General features: G+C 43.5%; 1 protein-coding gene across 19 annotated transcripts in view; it reads left to right on the forward strand.

Moving 5' to 3' along the window:
* The window catches only part of PARP6 (poly(ADP-ribose) polymerase family member 6), a 28,077-nt gene extending 8,841 nt beyond the window's left edge, over positions 1-19,236 (forward strand). For 9 of the 19 annotated variants that reach the window (XM_064267304.1, XM_064267305.1, XM_064267312.1 and 6 more), the window contains 16 exons: positions 1,293-1,442; positions 2,395-2,605; positions 3,135-3,188; positions 4,875-4,970; positions 5,541-5,681; positions 6,264-6,389; positions 7,513-7,578; positions 8,507-8,574; positions 9,865-9,913; positions 10,161-10,273; positions 10,995-11,067; positions 11,788-11,857; positions 17,950-18,029; positions 18,231-18,294; positions 18,458-18,542; positions 18,864-19,236. In XM_064267304.1, coding sequence (XP_064123374.1) covers positions 1,293-1,442; positions 2,395-2,605; positions 3,135-3,188; positions 4,875-4,970; positions 5,541-5,681; positions 6,264-6,389; positions 7,513-7,578; positions 8,507-8,574; positions 9,865-9,913; positions 10,161-10,273; positions 10,995-11,067; positions 11,788-11,857; positions 17,950-18,029; positions 18,231-18,294; positions 18,458-18,542; positions 18,864-18,966 — 1,549 coding nt within the window. In that variant the 3' untranslated portion in view covers positions 18,967-19,236. Of the gene's footprint in view, positions 1-1,292; positions 1,443-2,394; positions 2,606-3,134; positions 3,189-4,874; positions 4,971-5,540; positions 5,682-6,263; positions 6,390-7,512; positions 7,579-8,506; positions 8,575-9,864; positions 9,914-10,160; positions 10,274-10,994; positions 11,068-11,787; positions 11,858-17,949; positions 18,030-18,230; positions 18,295-18,457; positions 18,543-18,863 lie in introns of those variants that run through there. The other 10 variants (XM_064267307.1, XM_064267309.1, XM_010593731.3 and 7 more) reach the window with 10 other exon arrangements.
* Positions 19,237-21,649: the final 2,413 nt, after the last annotated feature.

Consider the following 21,649-nt stretch of genomic DNA (forward strand, 5'->3'; position numbering starts at 1 on the left):
CAAGTGGAGATGCTCGATAGACAGGTATGTGGATTTGGTACTTATAGAAGTTAGTGTTAAAGATATACATTAGTGTATGGATGCTAATTATAACTCGTATAGAATCTGAGAGATTGCTAAGGGAGAGCATGGTAGAAGAAAATAGGATCATGGGCAAAACACCCTTTATAACACCCAGACAAAATAGCCAAGAAGCCAGCAAGGCAGACAGGAAGAGAAAACCCTAAAGGTAGGTCAGGGAAGCAGGAGAAGAATGAGAATATAATAGTGTCGTAGAAGACAAGGGAGGAGAGTTTCCACAAGGAAGCCAGGTATTAGGATAAGTAAAAGGAGAACTGAAGAGTTCTTGTTGGATTTAGCAATTTTAGTGGACTGGTGAAGGTAGAAACCAGGATACAGTAAGTTGAGAAGTGAGTGGTAGGTGAGGAAGGAAGAACAATAAGTATGGATTGAGAAATTGAATGAGGATGAAAAGGGGAGAAAGAGGTAGCTAGCCTGAGGTGAAGGAACTTGAAAATTTTCATAGACTGCAGGAAAGGAACTGATAGGAGAGAGCAGGGATGATTGATAGATCAAAGGTCCCTGAGGAGTCAAGAAGGGCCTGGGATCTAGAGCCAGAGAGAGGAATCGATCTTAAATAGGGGAGTCATCTTGTCTCCAGAGAATGGAGGGATCGAGGTAAGGATGCAGATGGAGATAGGTTTTGTAGTAGGGTTGGGAAGTTACAGGAGCTCATCTTTGATGGCCTCAGTTTTCTCTGTTAAGATGAAAGAGAGTTTGTAGATGAAGTTAGGAATTTTAGATGATAAGAGTTTAATAGCTTAGACTAATACTAGTGAGAACTGATCAAGGACCAGTGAAAGGACTGACAAGTCTAGCTGAGGGCTAGTTGGAAACCATAAATTTAGTGAAGTAATTTTTCTCCATGTGAAGGGACTAATCATCTTCACTGTTCGCCAAGGCAGAGAATGATACCTCCATCCTACCACTTCTGCCCCACTCTTGGTGGAGTCATTTCTTGGCAATAAAAATTCTAATGCTCACAGCCATTGAAGGTTAACCTCGATGTTTACTTCTAAAAGTAACAGGAGTGAGTATTTACCCCCTTATCTTGAATAGGTGCTTTAAGACAGTACATTTCCATGTGCTGAGGTCATGTCAAGGGAGTCTTCAAACACATATTCCCCCAACACCTGGATCTGAATTTTGGATTAGTTGCATCTCTGGGTCCTTATTTATTGATCAACTCTCCTGCCTGAGCTTTCCTAAGCCCAGTCTCTTTGATCTCCCAGGATCCTGGGCATGTTCACATCCCAACAATGGAAACATCTCAGCAACGATTTTTTGAAGACCCAGCAGGAGAAGAGACACAGTTGGTTCAAGGCAAGTGGTACCATCAAGAAGTTCCGAGCTGGCCTCAGCATCTTCTCACCCATCCCCAAGTAAGTGTTCCCTTAGGAGCTGATAGTCTCTGGTTACCTTAGTATTGTCTTATCCCTCACCCCGCCTTCTTGATTTCCTAAACTTATCTTGTTTGTCGTCTCTCTAGGTTCTCTCAATGCTGTATCTGTAGCTATTAACACTACCCATATGGTCCTGTCATCCATGTGTCCTTACTCTTCTACTTTTGACCCAATACTCATACCCCATCCTTTATGTAAAACACAGTACACCTAGCACGTGGCTTGTGTTTGGCGAAATGCATGCTGACCTCTCCGTCTTTGGTTCTCATCCTTATTCCCCTGCCTAAGGAGGCAGAATGAGGAAACAGACACTAATTCCTCCTTCTTAGGCAAGGATACATTGATCTGTTTTCTACGTTCTAGAAATAAATATTCCATTCTTTGACCCCAGGTTTACCTGGTTGCTGTTGTTGGGTGTTTTTATTTTTGTTTCCCCGGTACCTTTTAATCTTCCCAAAGACAGATACAAGCTGAGGTGCCAGATACTTACTGTTGAGCACTAAACAGATGGCTCTGGGGGTCACAGATTTTCAGCTTCGCAGGCACCATTATTGACAATCAGATGTGACTAATTTTGCCTAGCACAGCGTTTAGTACTTAATGAAAAATACATGTACATTGAGTAAATGAAATGGCGTCCTGTCCAGGGGATCATTCCATACCCAGTGTAGACACCACAGAAGGTGACCTAGCCTCTGCCTCTGCCTACCCTTCATGGAGTCGTTGTGAAGAACGCACAGATAAGGGCATAAAAATCAAGTTCAGGTGCACGATCTACGTGCTTTGACAATGTTTAAGATCCAGTGGAATTTTCCTCAGATAGAAGTTTCTCTTTGGCCTGTGTCACTTCACCCATCCTGGCCTAGATCTGTCTCGAGTCCTCATACTGAATCCCCGGTGTCAACACTTCTGTTTGCTCTCTCTTCTCCAGGTCTCCCAGTTTTCCTATCATACAGGACTCCATGCTGAAAGGCAAACTGGGTGTACCAGAGCTTCGGGTTGGGCGCCTCATGAACCGTTCCATCTCCTGCACCATGAAGAACCCCAAAGTGGAGGTGTTTGGCTACCCTCCCAGCCCCCAGGCAGGTCTCCTGTGGCCCCAGCACGTGGGCCTCCCTCCCCCAGCACGGACCTCTCCTTTGGTACATGGGCTGGGGAGGGTTTGACTTGGGCATTAGGAGGGTGGGAATGGAAATGTGGGAGATAGTTACTCAAAATAGGATGGAAGTATGGTTGTCCAGGTATCATAAATCAAACCTGGGCATATACCACGAGTGGTTAGAATGGAATACATTTCTCATAGCTGAAAACTTATATCCAAACTGCCTGGCTAGTTGTTATATTAGTAGGCCATAAAGCAGGGAGTCTGGGGATGGTCATCCCAAGGAGATGTCATATATGATTTTATTACGTTGTAGGGCTAGGGATAGGACTTAGTAGTTAGCTGCTGCACTGACCTGTTCCACCTACCTTGAAAGAGGATCAAGGCCAGGTGGGCCCTTTTCCTTTGGAAAAAATGTGTAAAGGTCCTCTCTCCAGCTTTGGGATTACTTAGGCTGATCCAGGCTAAGACTTAAGTACTTTTGGAGAATCCTAGGTGATGAGTGTAAGTAAGGCCTGTCTAGACCTCGGCTTCATGGAAGGCTCATGGGGTCATTTTATTCTCACCAGGTCAGTGGTCACTGCAAGAACATTCCCACTCTGGAATATGGATTCCTCGTTCAGGTAATTCCAGAGCTCCTTCTCTCCTGTCGTCTGACCCATCCGATCCTTTGTTGTTGGTCTCCTAGCTCCTTAGTCATTTAACAGATACTTCCTGAGTTGCTTTGCTCCCAAAACTATGCTAAGTGTTGTATGGGTAGGAGAAAAGAAGGCACAGTTCCACCCTCAAGACGCTTAGCATTATTGGGAAGACAACACTCACAGATCACTTATGATCAAGTGCCAAACGAGGCACTGCAGATTTTAACTGTGTAGGTATCTAGATGAGAGAGAGGGATCAACACCAATGTCTTTACAGTCCTGAACGTCCTTGCTCACAAGGTCTCTGGCCTCTTTCACTGCTCAGCAGTTACTGGTTGTTTGCTTCTTGTTGTAATCATTCTGCTGCCTACACACGCTCCCACTTTTGTATTTCTGTTACCTTTGTTTATGCCATTACCTCCACCTGCCTTCTTCCCGGTGTCTGCCTGTCGAAGTCAAGGCTCAGATGCCACCTTTCCATTAAATGTCCTCTGATACCCTAACTATATGAGCTGAAAATGATCTCTCCCCGCACTGCTTTTTGTTTTATGTGGCACCTATGTGTCACATACCCTATGCTGCCTTAAGTTGTGATTAACTTTTTTAAAAATAATATTGTGTTTTCAGTGAAGGTTTACACAGCTGTTGAGGTTCCCATTCAACATTTCTACACAAGTTGTTCAGTGACATTGGTTACATTCTTCACAGTGCGTGAATATTCTCATTCCTGTTTTGGTTGTTCTGATTCCATTAATCTATTTCCCCTGCCCCTTTACATTCTCATCTTTGTTTTAAAGTAAGTGCTGACCGTTTGGTCTCATATGAATTGTAATTAATTTTTGTATATGCCACATCTCCTGTTGCAGTTTAGGTCTTTTATATATCATTGCAGCGTCAGGAGACCTTTCACAGAGCCGGGTAAATAGTAGGCGTTCAATAAATCTATATTAAATGAATAAATAAAACCCTTCGCATGTCCTATTATTACCAGCCCGGAAATATGTAAAATGGGAACAGCCTGATTCCAAGGAAAGTGAGTTGATTGGAAAAGCCATGTTAAGACACAGTGTTTGTAAAATACTCTGTAAAATGTTGCTGTGCAAGCTTTGGATTTATGCCGTCTTCCCATGACAGAGTTCTGTGCGTGTGGTATTAACCAGTGGATAGGCTGATTGTTCTAGGTAGTTGAAATGGCTTCTCAGGCCTCCCTGTCACCTGATCATGGACTAAATATCTCTCCCAAAAGGGACGGTCTGTAATTACTACAACTATTGTTAATAGTTTGATTAGCACCTGTTAATGTTTATAAAATATTTTCATGAAATCATCTCATTCCTCCCAACACCACTATGAGGTGAATAACACCCCACTTTATAAATGAAGAAACCGAGGCTCAGGTTAACGACTTGCCCAAAGTTACATAAGATACAAAAGTAGAGGCAGGGCTTTAACCAGGTCTTCTAAATATAAGGCCATGGCCAGTTTTTTTTTTTATTATACAGTCTTAGCTTTGCAGTTGGGGCATCAATTTACATGCAAGGCCCAAGAATTAAATCTTTCCCTAGGTACAGGACTGGGAGGGAGGAAAGTAGCTGGAAAAGATGCGGAGATTATTCCTCATGTCTGCCTATACTTCCAAAAGATTAATAGAATCTTTTGTGTCCCCAGATCATGAAGTATGCAGAGCAGAGGATTCCGACCCTGAATGAGTACTGTGTGGTGTGTGATGAGCAGCACGTCTTCCAGAATGGCTCCATGCTCAAGGTATAGGCCTCTACTCTGTGGCCCGCTTCCTTGGGTCCTTAGCCAAGGACCTTCCTTCCTGGGTCTGTGGTAAAGGTGAAATTCTGTCCATACTCTCTGAGACTCTAAGAATAATTGCTTTTCTCAGAATCTTGGCAGTCTTATTTGGCGAGATGAGGATATGAGAATATTTTTGAGGATAGAATGAATCCCCACCTAACATTTAAAAATTGGACATGATGCTGTCCTCAGGGACTCCAACTCAAGGTGGGTAGATAGACACTTAATCATAATCACAATATATATTAAGTGTAATAAGAGATATAAGCAGTGATGTAGAAACTTAGAAGAGAGGGCATCTGACTACTAGGGAGGTCAAGAAAGGCTTCATAAAGGAGACAGCATTGATTCCCAAGCTTATGAGTAAGTTATTTTAATTTAGATTTAACTTATTGTTAGAATAGCTTGTTTCTGACATAGAGGCCCCAAATCCCTCCCTTGTACTAGAAGATTGTCCCTCTCTCTTGCAGCGCCTTCTTACTGCATACTTCCCTTTCTCCTACCCCCATCTCTTTAATATGTCCCATTCAGCCAGCTGTCTGTACTCGTGAACTGTGTGTTTTCTCTTTCTACACACTGGGAGTCATGTCTGGAGCTGCAGAGGAGGTGGCCACTGGAGCAGAGGTTTGGAAGAGGCAAAGGTGGCTGGGGAATTGGGATCAAGAAAAAAAGGCAAGGGAACCCAGCAGTTTTACTCTCTGGAATTTAACCTGCAGAAATGCCTTTATATGTAAAGATGTTCATTCTACTATTGTTTGTAATAGTAAAAAAGTGGGTACAGCTCTACCTCTAGGGGGTCTGGTTACAGAAATTTGGTACTTTATAGTGGAAATACTATACAACTATTATTTATGGATAGAAAATTATAATGTATTGTTATATAAAAAAGGAAATACAGTAGTATCTGTAGTACATTTTTTTTTTTTAATTGCATTTATAACAAAATAACTATTTCCATAGGAAAAATTTCTGGAAGGATATACATCAAACTTAACAAGTTACCTGTGAGGAATGAGATTTGTTTGGAGGTTGGGGGGATGATTTTTATGTTTTTTTTAATCACTTCAGTTTAATTTGAAATTTTTTAATGAGCTTGTATTTTCTAATTAAGAAACCACAAACATAATTTGCTTTTAAAAAGAACATCAGGGAGAAATGCTCAGAGACTCTGGAAGGTAGAGCTGTACTGACTTTTGTGACTCCCAGTATTGGGAAATCATTAGCTTCTGGTCCCTTTCACTCCTGTCTCCTAAGGTGGTAGACCTGCTGGTGGCCATGTGCAGGGCAGCTTTGGAGTCCCCTAGGAAGAGCATCATTTTTGAGCCTTATCCCTCCGTGGTGGATCCTACTGATCCCAAGACGCTGGCCTTTAACCCTAAGGTACAATTGCTTGGGAAGAAAATGGTACAGAAATGGGAAAAGATAATGGGAAACTGTAGGTGTCATTCGAATATACACAACAACTTGGAATAAGGAGAAGAAATGAAATGCTTGGCTGTGAGATTGTGACTCTCGGAAGGCAAGAGCCTAAACCCAAACCCAAAACCCAGTGCCGTCAAGTCGATTTCAATTCACAGTGACCCTATAGGACAGAGTAGAACTTTGCTGTAGAGTTTCCAAGGAGCGCCTGGTGGATTCAAACTCCTGACTTCTTGGTTAACAATCGTAGCACTTAACCACTGTGCCACCAGGGTTTCCGGCAAGAGCCTAAGGAGTAGGATATCATGGCCTTGTGCTTATAGGGTTTGGAGGGGGCCCCTCACTGCCCAGGAAATGAGCAGGTGGGCCATAGAAGAAAGTGACCCCTCCTGAATGGGAACTCCTAATGGGAGAGAAGGCAGACCCTATACCTTGTTTCTTAGAACTCTTGAACCCTAGGCTTTAGCTGTTTCAATGAATAAATAGCTGAGTTTGTCAGAAGAAGGGGAGAAGAATTTATATGTATTATATCATGATAGGGAAGAATATAGACTTTGAACCAGGCAGACCTGGATTCCTTTGAGGTTTGGGTGCTTTCTACCTGAATGGTGTTAGTCAGGCCACTTAACCTTTCTCAACCTCAGTTTCCTTATCTTTAAAAAGGGAATAATATCTACCTTGTATAACAAAACGAGAGAGAATGTATGTCAGGAACCCAGCACAGTGGCATGCTATTACTTTCTTGCTATGTATTAGGCACAGTACTAGAATCTTTACATATGTTGTTTCATTTAATTCTCAGAGCATCTCTGTAAGGGTGGTAGGTGTTATCTTCATTTAGAAACAGGGATGCTGAGGTTCTGAGAAGTTCAGGAACGCGCCCTAGTACATCTAGCTGGTAAAAAGGAGCTAGCATGCGGTTCCAAAACTGTCTGACATTAAAGCTTACATTCTTTCCATTACATTCTACATTGTTTCCCTTGGGCTGAAACTTCTTTTGTGCATCTGGCCCGCCTTTACACCACATCTTACTCCCCTCCACTTTTCTTCATTTGGTTCTTCTCTTCCCATTGATTCCCTGCAGAAGAAGAATTATGAGCGACTTCAGAAAGCTCTGGATAGTGTGATGTCCATCCGGGAGATGACCCAGGTATTCAGCCCTCTGTCCCCTGCTCTCTACCTGCCCAGCTCAAGTGTTCTATTCTGCTTGGAATTCGCGGGAGTAGGCTGAAGATTTAGAGATGCTACTCAATGTCCTCACTATATTTTTTCTAGTCTTCCCTCTTAAATCTTCCTAATCCTTGTTGTCTGTTTGTTAGCTGTTACTCCTTCTCTTCACTCTTAACGTCTCTCTCAACCTTTACCTTTGCTGCTAAATCCTTCGCAAGTTGTTCATATTTAATGTTTTCCTCATAATTGTTAGGCAGTTAGGGAAGTAAGGGAAAGACTTCTGCTCTGGGTTGGGAGGGGGAGGAGGGGGGCTTGGAGGTAAGGAACTAGACCCAGGGGCCTACATCTTCTGTCCTTCCAGGGGTGGGGCAGCCACATGGAGCAGTGACCATCCTTTGACTCAAGGCTGTCCCTCACCAGACTTCCCCACCCCTCGTCTGCAATCTCTGCATGAATAGACATTCATTTGTACTCACATTTACAGGTGGGCCTCTTCTCAGCAAATCCTATATGTCACAGTTCAGATTAACACATAAGATACACCTAGGAGGAATAATTTACATGACAGAGGATCCTTTGCTTTCTGTAAAGCTTTACCACAGATGTCCTTAGCGTAATTTTTCTGGGACATTGATTTATTTTTTGATTTATGATCAACTTTTTAGGGTTGTAGGAATTGCATAAAATGAGGGAGACCCACCTGCATGTTGTTTTGTAAACATCTTCGGTCATTTTCATATTTATGAATCTTCCCAACCTGACTGGGGCTGCTCAAGGGTGGGAACCCCATCTCCTCTTGCCCCCATGTGGCCTTCAGTGCCTAGCCCTGGGCCCTGATAGTCAGCCTGTCAGAAGTGGGAGGGTTCCCACCTCTCCTTAGAGTTAACCTTATGGCCATTGTCTTCCAGGGCTCGTACTTGGAAATCAAGAAGCAGATGGACAAGCTGGATCCCCTGGCCCATCCTCTTCTGCAGTGGTATGGATGGAATGGCTCATCCTTCTCTAGGGGATTATTGGACATGGAACCTACACCTTCTCTTAGAGGTGGTTTCAACATTTTTCCAGAGTTACAGGCATCATGGCTGCTTTTCCTTGGGTTTCTGCTGATAACACCTTGTCCTGAGAAAAATTAAGAATTTACAGAGAACCCACAGATTCTAATATGGTGCTTCAAGTTCTCTTTAAGTGTTCCATGTTTCCCAGTAGGTGTTTGAGTGCTCCTTGCATGTAGGAATTAACACTATTCAATTCAGTAAAGTTTTCTGTGCATTCAGAGGGGTCTGTCTTCCCCTAGCACCCGTTTGTCCCTGTCTCATGGCCTTCCCTGATGAGGGACAGTGTCCCCTGTTTGTCCCTGTCTCACGGCTTTCCCTGATGAGGGATAATGTTCAGAGCCTTTAGGCACTGTTGTCATGTTCTTTTCCTAGCAAAACTTCTGAACATTCCCTCCTGCCCTCCACCCCTTGCCTTGCCTCCCTGATCTTGATTGCTGTTGTTTTCCTGATGTAGTTTTCCTATTGTAACTTGCCTCCCTCTTCCTAGTCAGTCTTTGACATCAGTACCTTTATGCATGAGGAATGGCCAGGCATAGAACATCCAGGGTGGCATCACAAGTACAGAGATGAGGCACAAACAAACAAATCGTATCCACCAAGGAGATAATGCTCTCTTGCCAAGCCCTCAACGTTTTACACTTCCGTTCTCCCCGTCCTCTGAGTTCAGTCTAGGTACAGCCCAGTCTGTCCCTGACTCCTCCAGAAGTGTGTTCTAGTTTCTTTTGTTCCTTTCTCTAGCCCTGACAGTAACTTTATCTTCTCCATTTCTTCTTGTCCCTGAGAGCCTTCAGGCAGAAGGGCTCCTAAGCCCTGGTTCCGAGTCTCTGAATCCCAGCTATAAGTTGTCACTATCCTAATAAAGACCTCTCTCAACTTTGGTTTGTAACAGATCCCTTGTGCTCTGCCTTTTGTTCTGTTCTTTTCTCTCTCTAGATGTCAGCCCACCTCTTGCCCCTTTATTTCTTTCGTCCGTTGTTTAACCCCCAGTAACTAGCTGGCCTCTGGACAGGAGCTTCCATTTTACGTTTTTATACATAAGCATTACCACTCATGAGGAAGGGCCAGGTAGTGACCTCAACATTTCATACAGTTCAGATGGACTTGGAATCCTTGCTTGTTCTCTCAGGGGTCAGAAGGAGAATGCTGCTTTGTTCAGGGTGGCCAAAGCACACACTTGGTCTATCCTTTTCCTTTTTTCTCTTTCTTCCCAGGATCATCTCTAGCAACAGGTCACACATTGTCAAACTACCTCTCAGCAGGGTAAGTGACCGTTCTCCCTCTAAATCCTTTAAGTTTCTGGCGGGGGCAGGGAGGGACTCCAAACCAGCTAGCTGCATTGGTCATCAGCTTGCCTAGTGGGTTCTGTCCATCAACCATAGTCTTTGGACCTAAGCATGTTTTCCTTATACGGGGCTAGCACAAGTTCGAGTTGCTCCCTCTCCCCAACCCTTCCCTCCCTGATCTCCATTTCTGCTCTGTTTTCCTGACCCCACCCCACCCTGGGCAGCAGCTGAAGTTCATGCACACCTCACACCAGTTCCTCCTGCTGAGCAGCCCTCCTGCCAAGGAGGCTCGGTTCCGGACCGCCAAGAAGCTCTACGGCAGCACCTTTGCCTTCCAGTGAGAGGGGTGGAGATGGGGGATGGGGGAGGACAGCGGATAGCCTAGGGGACAGGGAGGACAGGTGCCCTTGAAGAATATGTGTTTGTATTACCTCTGTCAACCAATCGGCAAATATTTATTAGCTGTGATGGTGGTAAGTGCTCTAAAGGATAAAATTACATATGAGATGGTCTTTACTCTCAGACAACTTATGATGTAGTTGAGGAGAGATGACATTTACATTAAAAAGATGTGGTTGAAGGAAATGATTGGAAGGGACAAATTCAAAAACTATTTTGATGAAAAACCAGTAATATATGCCTAATTGTTGGATGGGACAGAGAGGAAAAAAAGTTACTAAACGTAACTTGGAGCGGTGATACCATTTTCTTAAAATAGAACATGAACACAGGACTGGAAGCCATAGTGGGATCAATAATAAGTTTGTGGAGTTTGAGATGAATGTGTTGTATTTGAAATATCTAGGCAAATGAAAATACTAAAACCTGCAGTTGAGGATTTAGGATGAGACTAGCCGAAGCACAGAAGAGAGGATAGGACTGGACATGGGGATGTGGGGGTTAACCACGTGTATCTTCCATGTGCATGTCCATTGCTAGGTGTATCTCTGTCCATTTTCATGTGCTGTATAAGTAAGAGTGGGTAGGATGGCAGTCTTGAAAGCTGTGTCTGGGAACCTCACACTGTAAGGAGACACGTATTGTACCCTACCTTACAGTGGGTCCCACATTGAGAACTGGCATTCGATCCTGCGCAACGGGCTGGTCAATGCATCCTACACCAAATTGCAGGTGAGGCTGTGCCCGTTTCCCCTTCCTCTCCACCCCCCTCCCTGCCCCCACTCAGTTTTGGGGGAAGGCTGCTCTAGAGTACTGTGTTCCTTTTGTGTCACCGTCCTCAAATCTAGCCTGCCTTGGGGGCTTCCCTAGAGAGGAAGCTGAAACTGTCCATAGCAGGAATGTGGCTGTTGTATATTTGACCAGACTGTTTTCTGGTGGTTTGGGGAATGGGAATGTAGCACTAGTCAGGAACATGGAATTGCTGATTGCACCTACTGGGCTGAATTGTTAACTGACTGAGTTTTCCAATTTAGATAGTTATTTATTCAGAGAGCTGACATTGGAGGCTATCAGGAGACTGATACTGCTTCTTTGCCTTGAGAGATTCCAGGGACTGCTTATTACCCCTCCTCCTGGCTACCTGTTCTGTAGTTCCTCTCTTTTTGAATCTGCGTATGTTCCAAGGCCTGGGGATAGGCTCATGGATTCTAAGGGACTGACTCTATGGCTCTGCCACTCCCCACTCTCCAAGACATCGATACCTTGTATTTCATAGGCAAGGGGGTTAACCTGTGTCCACTTCTCAGCCAATCAGCTTTTCAAGAGTAGGTGCCCAGAGTATCTGAACGAGTGAGAAGGTAGACAGAGGGCAGGATAAGCCTTGTGGCTGTTTGATATATAGCCGTGGGACAGCCCAGGCTCATATTGCTCATCCTGGTGTTTCCCTGCAAGCTGCATGGAGCAGCCTATGGCAAAGGCATCTACCTGAGCCCCATCTCCAGTATTTCCTTTGGATACTCAGGTAAGAAATACTCTCTGGCCACTTTGACTTTATTTACGTTACTTCCATTTTGTGAACACATGATCTGTGTGCTGTTCCCTTCTCACCCATCTCATGGATATTTGGTTTATTCAGCGCTCTCCTCAGTCATGGATACATTGTCTATCTGTCTGTCTGTCTCTCTTATTAGAAATTTAGATTCGTTACAAGGTGAGGCCAGTTATTTCCCTTTCTGTTAGGCAGTGCTCTTCTTCATGGGGATAGTTTTGTTCATTGTAGGGGCTTGGGCCTTAGAATGGGTTTGAGAGTAACTGGGACATGAAATGAGGCTTTTTTGCAAACTACATTTTTTGGTATTGACGATAGCCTGTTCTAGATTGTGTGTGCGTGTGTGCACCCACGTTGCATGTGAATTTATGTTTATGTGAGTACACCTGAAGACTTGAGTTCCTTCTATTGACTTGTGTTTCTTGAAACGTTGTTCTTCCTGTCAATAATCCTTCTAAAATCCCTGATGATGCAGTGGTTAAGCGCTCAGCTGCTAACTGAAAGATTAGTGGTTCGAACCCACCAGCTGCTCTGTGGGGGAAAGATGTGGCAGTCTGCTTCCATAGTGATTTACAGCCTTGGAATCCCTATGGGGTAGTTCTACTCTGTCCTATGGGGTCACTACGAGTTGAAGTCGACCAGATGGCCTTGGGTGGGTTGTAATCACACATAGCATTTTATTTCAAAGGTAAGAAGTCAAGAAGGCCCACATTCTAATGGAGAAATGAGTTTAGCTTTGTCCAGCTCAGAAAAAGAATTTGACTTAGAGTTCTCCCATTATTCTAGGTTTATGTCTTAGTTCCTTCGTGGTCTGGTTTTGTTCTGTATAGTTTGCTTATAAGGGATAGCCACCATATTGTTTCATGTTCACCATATGAAGGGGAGGAGCCCTGGTCCCGCAGTGGTTAAGAGCTGTGGCACGCCACACTGCTAACCAGAAGGTCGGCAGTTCGAGTCTATCAGCCACTCCTTGGAAACCCTATGGAGCAGTTCTCCTCTGTCCTACAGGGTCATTATGAGTCGGAATCGACTCGATGGCAACAGGTTTGGGGTTTTTTTGTTTGTTTGTTTATATGAAGGGGACTCTGCTAGATTCTTCATAGACTGTTATTAAGCATTCTCTAGTAATTGTAACTGTTACAAGAAGACTTACAGAACTAGAAAGGTCTAACAACAGGATAATCCAGACAAAATAGAAAAAGATAATATAGATACGAATGAAAACAAATGAAATAAAAACAAGTACAATAGATAGATAGGATTAAAGAAGCCAAAAGATGGTTCTTTTAAAGAATTAACAAAACAGATAAACCCTGGTTAGATTGATAAGAAAAAATGTACAATTAAATAAAATCATGAGTGAGAAGGGGGATATAACTACAGATAGAGCAGAATTTAAAACTAATAAGTGAATTCTGTCAACTTTATGCCCATATTTGAAAACTTGGACAAAATGGAAAAATTCCTAGGAAAATGTAACTTAACGAAATGACGTCCAGAAGAACTAGAAACATGGATAGCCCTAAAACTGTAAACAAAATTGAAATAGTAGAAATAGTTAAAAAATTTCCCAAAAAAGAAAACACCAAATCCAGATAGTTTTACAAGTGAGTCATAAACCAAACTTTCAAGAAATAGGTTAGTCCAACCTTAATACAAAATCTTCCAAAAACAAAACAAAACAAACCCAGTGCCGTTGAGTGGATTCCGATTTATAGCGACCCTATAAGACAGAGTAGAACTGCCCCATAGAGTTTCCAAGGAGCGCCTGGTGGATTCGAACTGCCGACCCTTTGGTTAGCAGCCGTAGCACCTAACCATTACGCCACCAGGGTTTCCCAAAATCTCCCAGAGAACAGAAAAAAGAAGGTAAATTCAACTTCACTAAAATTAAAAACTCCTATTCATCAGACACCTTCAAGAAGGTGAAAAGACAAACCAGGAGAAGATACCTGCAACACGTGTAGCCACAAAAGATTATTTATGAGAATATATAAAGAATTCTTAAACATCATTGAGAGAGAGAACCCAATAGAAAAGAGGCAAATGAAAGTACAAAAAGCTGCTCAACTGCTATTAGCCAGGGAAGTAAAATTGAGAGCAAAGTAAGTTACTGTTTAGATGGGTAAAAATTAAGAAATTTGACAATACCTCTGATTGTCCCAGATATTGTAGATCAGTGTATCTCTTTTATATATTGTTTATGGGGATATAAATTGTTACAACCACTTTGAAAAACAATTGGGCATTATAAAAGCTGAACATCCTTATCCCTGTGAAGCAGCAATTTCCTTCCTGCATGTGTGCACAGAAAGATGAGTACATGAATGTTCAAAGCAAAACCGTGACAACAAGCCTTGGAAACAGCCTAAATGCTCATAATCAGGAAAACGAGTAAATGAATTTTATATATCCTCACAATGGGTTATTATTCAGCAGTGAAAATGAATAAACATCAGCTGTATGCAGCAACATGGAGAAAATCTAAGTAATAATGTTGAAGGAAAAAGGCAAATCCCAGAAGTCTATCTCCTGTATTGTGCCTTTTTTTAATTGTTCAAAAGCAAACAAAATTAAACATATATGCATATACATACATGTGTATGTATGTAAGCATGGAGTCCCTGGGTAACATAAGGTTTAAGTGCTCAGCTGCTAACCAAAAGGTTGGTGGTTTGAGCCCACGCAGAGGTGCCTCGGAAGAAAGGCTTGGCAATCTATTTCTGAAAGATCAAAAATTGAAAACCCTGTGGAACATAGTTCTACTCTGACACACGTGGTCGCGATGAGTTGGAATTGCCTCAACTGCCTCTGGTTATTATTCCTTTGCATTTTTCCCCCATATACATACACACCCATTAGGGGAGAAAAGCAAAGGAATGATAACCAAATTTTAGGATAGCGGTTGCCTCCCACATGGAGGCACAGGTAGTTGGGATAGGGTGGGAGCACATAGTTAGATGTAAGTTACTGGTAATGTTTTAGGTCTTAGGTTGAATCTATAGGTATTTATTGTTCTATTAAATGTTAGTGTGTCATAAACCAAAGATTATGTTGAATCCACACAGGTTAAAAAAAAAACAACCAAAAACCCATTGCCACAGAGATTAAATACCCAAGAAATATTTACTGAATGAGTGAATGAACCTTCTGTGTTCCTGAGGTCCAAAGTAGGTTGACATGGGGGTAGTCTTTTTGGCTTCTTTGTCTAGGTTTCTCAGTTTCTGTCTTTGTCCCATCCTGAGTGTCACTCTGATTAAGGTCTTTTTTCTGAGTAGTGAAGATTCTCCTGGCTCTTGGTGCCCACAAGAGTCTTCCTGTTTATTTTCTCCCTGTTTTCCTTCCTCCCCCTCTCTCCTCTTCTACTCCTCTAACTAGCCTTTGTTCACAACTAAGTGCCGGAATACCTTTGGTCTTGAGATGGAGCCTGGAATCTCCATTGACTTGTCTTTCTTCATCACTTCACTGGTTACATAAAAACATCATATGACACTGCCCTTTCTCTTCTCCCAAAGGGCTGTTGATGCTGGATAGAAAATACCATAGATTTTACTATTGGAGTTAGAGATCATCTAGTCCAATCCCTTATTACTTTATAGATGAAAAAGCTGGTACACAGAAATATCAAATGACTTGCTTGGGGTCACACAGCTATGAGTAGCAGAGCTAGGCCTGGAATTCAGGTCTTCTAACTTTAGGCCAGCGTTATCACTGTATTGTACTGGCAGGGTAGGCTTTGCTTCAGTGTCTATGTTTCTGAGGGCCCACAGATAAATCAGAGTCTCTGTAATAGTGCGTGTGAGTGTGTGCAAATATCTAATTGCAGTCCTTCTGGCATTTAGCCAGCTCTGTCTTCTTGCATGTTTCCTTCCACCCCATTCTCAAATTTTCTGTTCTTTCTTCCTCAGAGTACCCAGCCTAGTGGCATTGGGTACCCTCTCGGGATGGGGTGTGAATAGAGAACATTCATTTGACCAGGGGAGTCTCCAATGACTTAAATATAGTGTGCAGGTTAAAATGAGAGGAAGTGAGAAAGGAGATGGTAAACTCTCTCCATTACTTTCTTAACCTTGTTTAGGTACTTCTGATAAGTACATGCATTCTCTGGGCTTAAAGCATCCAGGGATCATTCTAGTCACTGTATTCTCAGGGTCTGGTATCAAGAAACTGGCTGAAGATCACTGGGTCAGTGTAGACAGGGCAGTGTGCAACAGGATAGGCATGGAACAAGATATGAATTATATCCTAAGGGCCGTCTCTAAGACCAGCCATAGAAATCAGGTTCTTCTTTCTTATCCTTCTGTCTGCTTCCTCTGGGATGGAGCTCGAATAGGAACCTTGTCACTGAGATATCCAAGCTGAGAAGGTCATGAAATTTGGATGCAGAAGTGAACATAGTTAAGATGAATGGAGAGATGGAAGCAGGGGTGGTGTGTGTTTTTCCTGTAGGAGGAAGAACTTGGCAATTCAAGCCTTAAGGCTATTATTGCTCTGAGGTTTGTTCAGGCCATGAATCTGTCAAGAGACTTCAGAGTGAGTGCAGGAGGAATTGACCATCTGAACAGGGGAGAATGTTAGTCCAAGGATTTCCACCTCCTCTCCTACGCAATGGCTGTGACTGAACCAGGAGCTGAAGCAGAGTGGAGTTAGCAGTAATAGAAAGTTTGGGATGGAGTCATGAGATAGAGACTCTGCTTATTGCTGTTTCTGGCCTGTAATGATAGCATCATTTCCATCCTTTTGTGACAAGGCTCACCTGTGATAAAGCTGAGTACATAGTCTAAAGTCCTGTCCCCAGGCCAAAAAGAGTTGAGAGTAGGGCTACACAAGCACTATTTTATATCTAAATCAGAAAAATCCAGGCTGAGACTACATTGTTACAAGCAGAACCATTCAGTGGGGGTAAGGGTGGTGGAGGGTTTATGGATTTAGATAGGGCAGAAACTGCAGAAAATTGACACCTCTTCACTAGTCAGGGAAGACTTCCTGAAGTAGGTGCCATTTAAGGTAATTGCCATTCTGATTACCTATAGGAAAGTATTCATCACGTCACTTGTGTGCTTTTTCCCCTATCTCTTGAATGACACTGGTCAGTTTTTTACATAACATTGACACTAGAGCAGATCTGACTTACTCTGTTTGCCTTCTTCTCCCTCATTTCTAGTAGCTCTGTGTCAGACGGAAACCCTGGTGGCATAGTGGTTAAGTGCAGTGGCTGCTGACCAGAAGGTCAGCAGTTCAAATCTATCAGGCGCTCCTTGGAAACTCTGTGGGGCAGTTCTGCCTTGTCCTGTAGGGCCGCTATGAGTTGGAATTGACTTGATGGCAGTGGGTCTGTGTTAGATACCCAGGTGTTGATGTCACTTTCTCCTGGGTCCCTCATGTCATGTGGTAACTCTCATGTCTTAGAACCATGAGTTTTTCTCTGGTCCTTTCAGGATAAACTCCAGTTACCTTAACATGGCCTACAAGGCCTGCTTCATCTGATCCTAGCTCGCCTTTTCCAAGTCACCTCTCACTGCTCCTCTGTCATTAACTCTCCTCCATGCAGACTAAGGCACTATGCTTTATCTTTTATCTAGCCTTCTATGTCCTGTACCTCTGCCCAGAATACTTCTTCATTTAACTAACTCTTCCTAATCATGTAGTTCTCAGTCTAACTGTCGTTTCCACAAAGAAACCTTCTCCAAACCTCTAGGCTAGTCTAGTTCCCCTCTTCTGGCTCACACAGTGCTCTGTATACTTCTCATCACAACTCTTAAGCAAACTGCCACATCTTTCCCCCGTGGAGCAGCTGGTGGATTTGAACCACTGACCTTTTGATTAGCAGCCAAGCACTTAACCACTGTGCCACCAGGGCTCCTTGCCCCTTAACATACTGTATTGTAATTACATGTTCCTTGCATGTAATTTTTGCCAGACTAAATTCTGTGAGGGCAAATGTCTTGTTTTAGTCCCCACTGTTTGGACAAGTGCCTAGCTGAGTGCCAGGCACATAGCGGTGACTTGAGTTAATATTTGATGAAGGAATGGGTGAGTGAACTGGGCTTGTTGTTCTGTGACAGGAATGGGAAAAGGACAGCACAGGATGCCCTCCAAGGATGAGCTGGTCCAGAGATACAACAGGATGAATACCATCCCCCAGGTATTATTAGTTGGCCGTGCTCTAGTGAGGCAAAACCCGTCTTCTGGGGCTAGTTTAGGCTACGGAGATGGGTGGGGAAGCAATGCGGGGAAGGCAGGTGGTTTGAAGATCATTTGATGGGATCAGTTATGTGCTAAGATGAACACAGTTCATTGCTGTAACAATCTACCTGGCTCTGCTGCCCTTCGTTTCCTCTTCCAGACCCGATCCATTCAGTCGAGGTTCCTGCAGAGTCGGAATCTAAACTGTATAGCACTTTGTGAAGGTAGGTAGCTCACCAGGTCCTGTTTTTCTGGGTCCCCAGCCTTCGCTTCTGATGCTCAGCCAAGGGTGAGGAGGGGTCTGTTGAAGCATCATGTCTTCCTTCTCCTAATGAGACTCTGTGACTTAAGCATTATATCTATGGCTTCTGGCCCCTTTCTTTCCAGTGATTACATCTAAGGACCTCCAGAAGCATGGGAACATCTGGGTCTGCCCTGTGTCCGACCATGTCTGCACACGGTTCTTCTTTGTGTGAGTCTGGGAGGGTACCCTGGGATTGCTGGAGGCCTGAGGGTGGCAGTATGATGGTGTGTGACTACTGGAACAGTCTTTTTCCGTTATCTCAGATTTATCCCTGGCTCCCTGAGTGGGGCTGGCACTGAGACTTTCCCTTTGGAGGATGGGGGTGGGTATAGATTGGGGTCTGTTTAGAGTGCCTTCAATCCCAAAGAGCTGCAGAATAGCTTTGACTTCTGGGCTGGAAGGGGCACACCTCCAAATACAGTTGTACTGGTTCCCATTGTTCTGGTACTGCTGTCCCTCTTACACTCACACTTGCCCTGTCCTTGGCAGATATGAAGATGGTCAGGTGGGCGATGCCAACATTAATACTCAGGACCCCAAGATACAGAAGGAAATCATGCGTGTGATCGGAACTCAGGTTTACACAAACTGAGGGGGCCCCAGCCCTCATGCCACCCTGTTGTCCCCTGGATCCATCTGCCCTTTTGGAAGGGCTCAAGATGAGGCTGCCTTGAGGAATTGAGAGGCCATTACTAAGAGGCAGGAAAAGGATAGAAGAGGCGACCTCATTGTAGAGATTGACCCAGGAACTGCTCTGTATTTGGATGGCCCGGACTGACCCCCAAGCCCTGATTTTCCCAGTTGACTTCATCCTGTTTGTAAATAAAACAATAAAATGGAAGGTGCTGTGGACTGGATATGATCACTGTGGTCTGACTGGCCTTGGCCCAGCACCTACAAGAACCCCCTGGGTGGGGCTGGGGAGAGTGATATCCTGAGGCTTGGGACTAGTTATGTTGGATGATGTCAAATCTGACTCCATCTAGTGTAGTGTACTACAAGTCTGTCAGCATTTTTATCAATGAATTAGATTAAAAAGGGAAATTGATACAAATTAAACAAACTGAGAAGGATATGGAATACCACTGATGACTCTTTGTCAAGATTTAAAAGGGCCGTTGAGGCCAGAGCAGCTCAGATTTTCTTCCTTGTGGCCTCCACTTTCTGCACAAAACCTGCCCAGTCACCCTTGCTGTGTATCTATCTCACAGTCTGGGCCCTGCTCTCCTCCCAGCTACACCTTTGGAATAAGGGAAGGAGTAGGGAGCTGGTACCTGTTGTTAGCTTGGTCTCTAACCTGAGACCAATAAAGAAGCCCTAAAGGAATGGAGCCTCCATAGTAAAACAAAACACAGTAAAACAAAGCCCCTGTCCTGCTGGTTAGAGGTGAGAGACAGTGCTGTATCTAGGAGACCTAATCGTGTCACTGAGTTCCATCCTCTACCTGTTGAAATGCCCACTGCCAGCCTTTTGCTGGCCTTTCAGGCTGTGTTCCATGGACCCAAAACCTCAAGTTAGTTCTAAGTATAGCTGAGACAGGATGGACATTTCTACATATTTTATGAACTAGTAATGAAGAATATAAGTAATATAATACAAAAGGCATTAAGCACATCCTGGCTTTTCAAGTAGGATTTTTATTCTGTAGCATTTGATTTACAAAGTCTGCCCTAGACTACCTACCGTCTCTCATTCCCCTCACCCCAATTTGGAGACACTTTTTCTGCTTGGTTACCTGACCCTGTTTCCTAGCTCCTCACCTGCCTTAACATGGAAGTACCATTTTAAGACCCATCACCCTAGGATCTGCTCCTTAAACTTCTTTACAGCTTTCTTGATAAAGGACGAGCATATGCCAACTCTCCGAGTCTCCTAGGGCTCTGCTTCCCCTGTTCTAGTTTCAGTTGTTGTTGTTAGGTGCTGTCGAGTCGTTTCCAGCTCATAGTGGCCCTATGTACAACAGAACGAAACACTGCCCGGTCCTGTGCCATCGTCACAGTTGTCGTTATCCATGAGCCCATTGTTGTAGCCACTGTGTCAATCTTGTTGAGGGTCTTCCTCTTTTTCACTGACCCTGTACTTTACCAAGCATGACGTCCTTCTCCAGGGACTGATCCCTCTGGGTTAACATGCCCAAAGTATGTGAGACAAAGTCTTGCCAACCTTGCTTCTAAGGAGCATTCTGGCTGTACTTCTGGTTTCAGATCCAGGAGAAATACCTCTTCACTATGTAAGTGACCTCGTAAGTAAGCCCACCCTTACTAAAACTCCTGCCTCCTGACCCTTGCTGCCGTCTGAATAGTATTAGAAATGGCTAACATTTTTGAGTCTTACTAGGTTATCCCAAGTATTTTAAGAATTAGCTAACATTTTGGAGGGTTTACTCTGTGCCCAGCATTAGGTGTAAGCTCTTTCCATGCATTGACTTATAATCCACACAGCAAGCCTGTGAGATAGGTACTATTATTTTCATTTTGCAGGTGAGAAAACAGGCACAGAGGATAGTTTGCTCCCATCCTGCAGTTAGTGAGTGACCGGCAGACTTGACTCCAGAACCTCTGTTCTGGTTCTGTGCTGTATAGCCTTTCAAACCTTTGAAGTATTTTTCATTTCATCCTGATGACAAAACTGGAAGATCAGCTTTCTTCAGAGATCTTAAAAAATGTGTGTAAGGTCTCACAGCTGGTTAGTGGCAGTGCTGGACTTTAACCACATCTGTCCAGTTCTAGAACCTGAACTCTTAATCACTCTTTTACTTCCCTAGAGGTTCTCAAACTCGGCTCCCACTGGTGTTCGAGCAGTGGAACCCAGGTGCTTGGCTACTAAAATGGTATAACAACACTGTTGTTCAGTTTTCAGAATTGTTAATAAATTTTTCTCGTTGTAAGCATTTCTTTTAATTTTCTTTATCCATGGCATCTGATTTAGCAAGTACTAGTGAATGGTAGAAGGGAAGGAATGATCAAATACTGTATATTACCAGAAAAACCCAAATAGCTGAGCTAGCCTCATGGGTCTTTTTTTTTTTTTCTTTTAAATAGTGTGTACATAATGTCATTTTTATGCCAATAAAATTGTGTGATAAAATTAAATACACCATTTCATAGTGTTCCACAGAAAAGCAGGACTTTTTGGATCTGAGAGGTTTAGAAGCCACAGATAATATATGTTAAATTCAAAACATATATGATGTAAAACAAATCTAATTAAAAACCCAGAGCATTCCTATAAGAGGGGAAGGAAGCATGGAGGATGGGCCCTGAGTCTCTGGAGAG

This window comes from Loxodonta africana, chromosome 13 (assembly GCF_030014295.1).
Source record: "Loxodonta africana isolate mLoxAfr1 chromosome 13, mLoxAfr1.hap2, whole genome shotgun sequence".
Classification (NCBI taxonomy): Eukaryota; Metazoa; Chordata; class Mammalia; order Proboscidea; family Elephantidae; genus Loxodonta; species Loxodonta africana.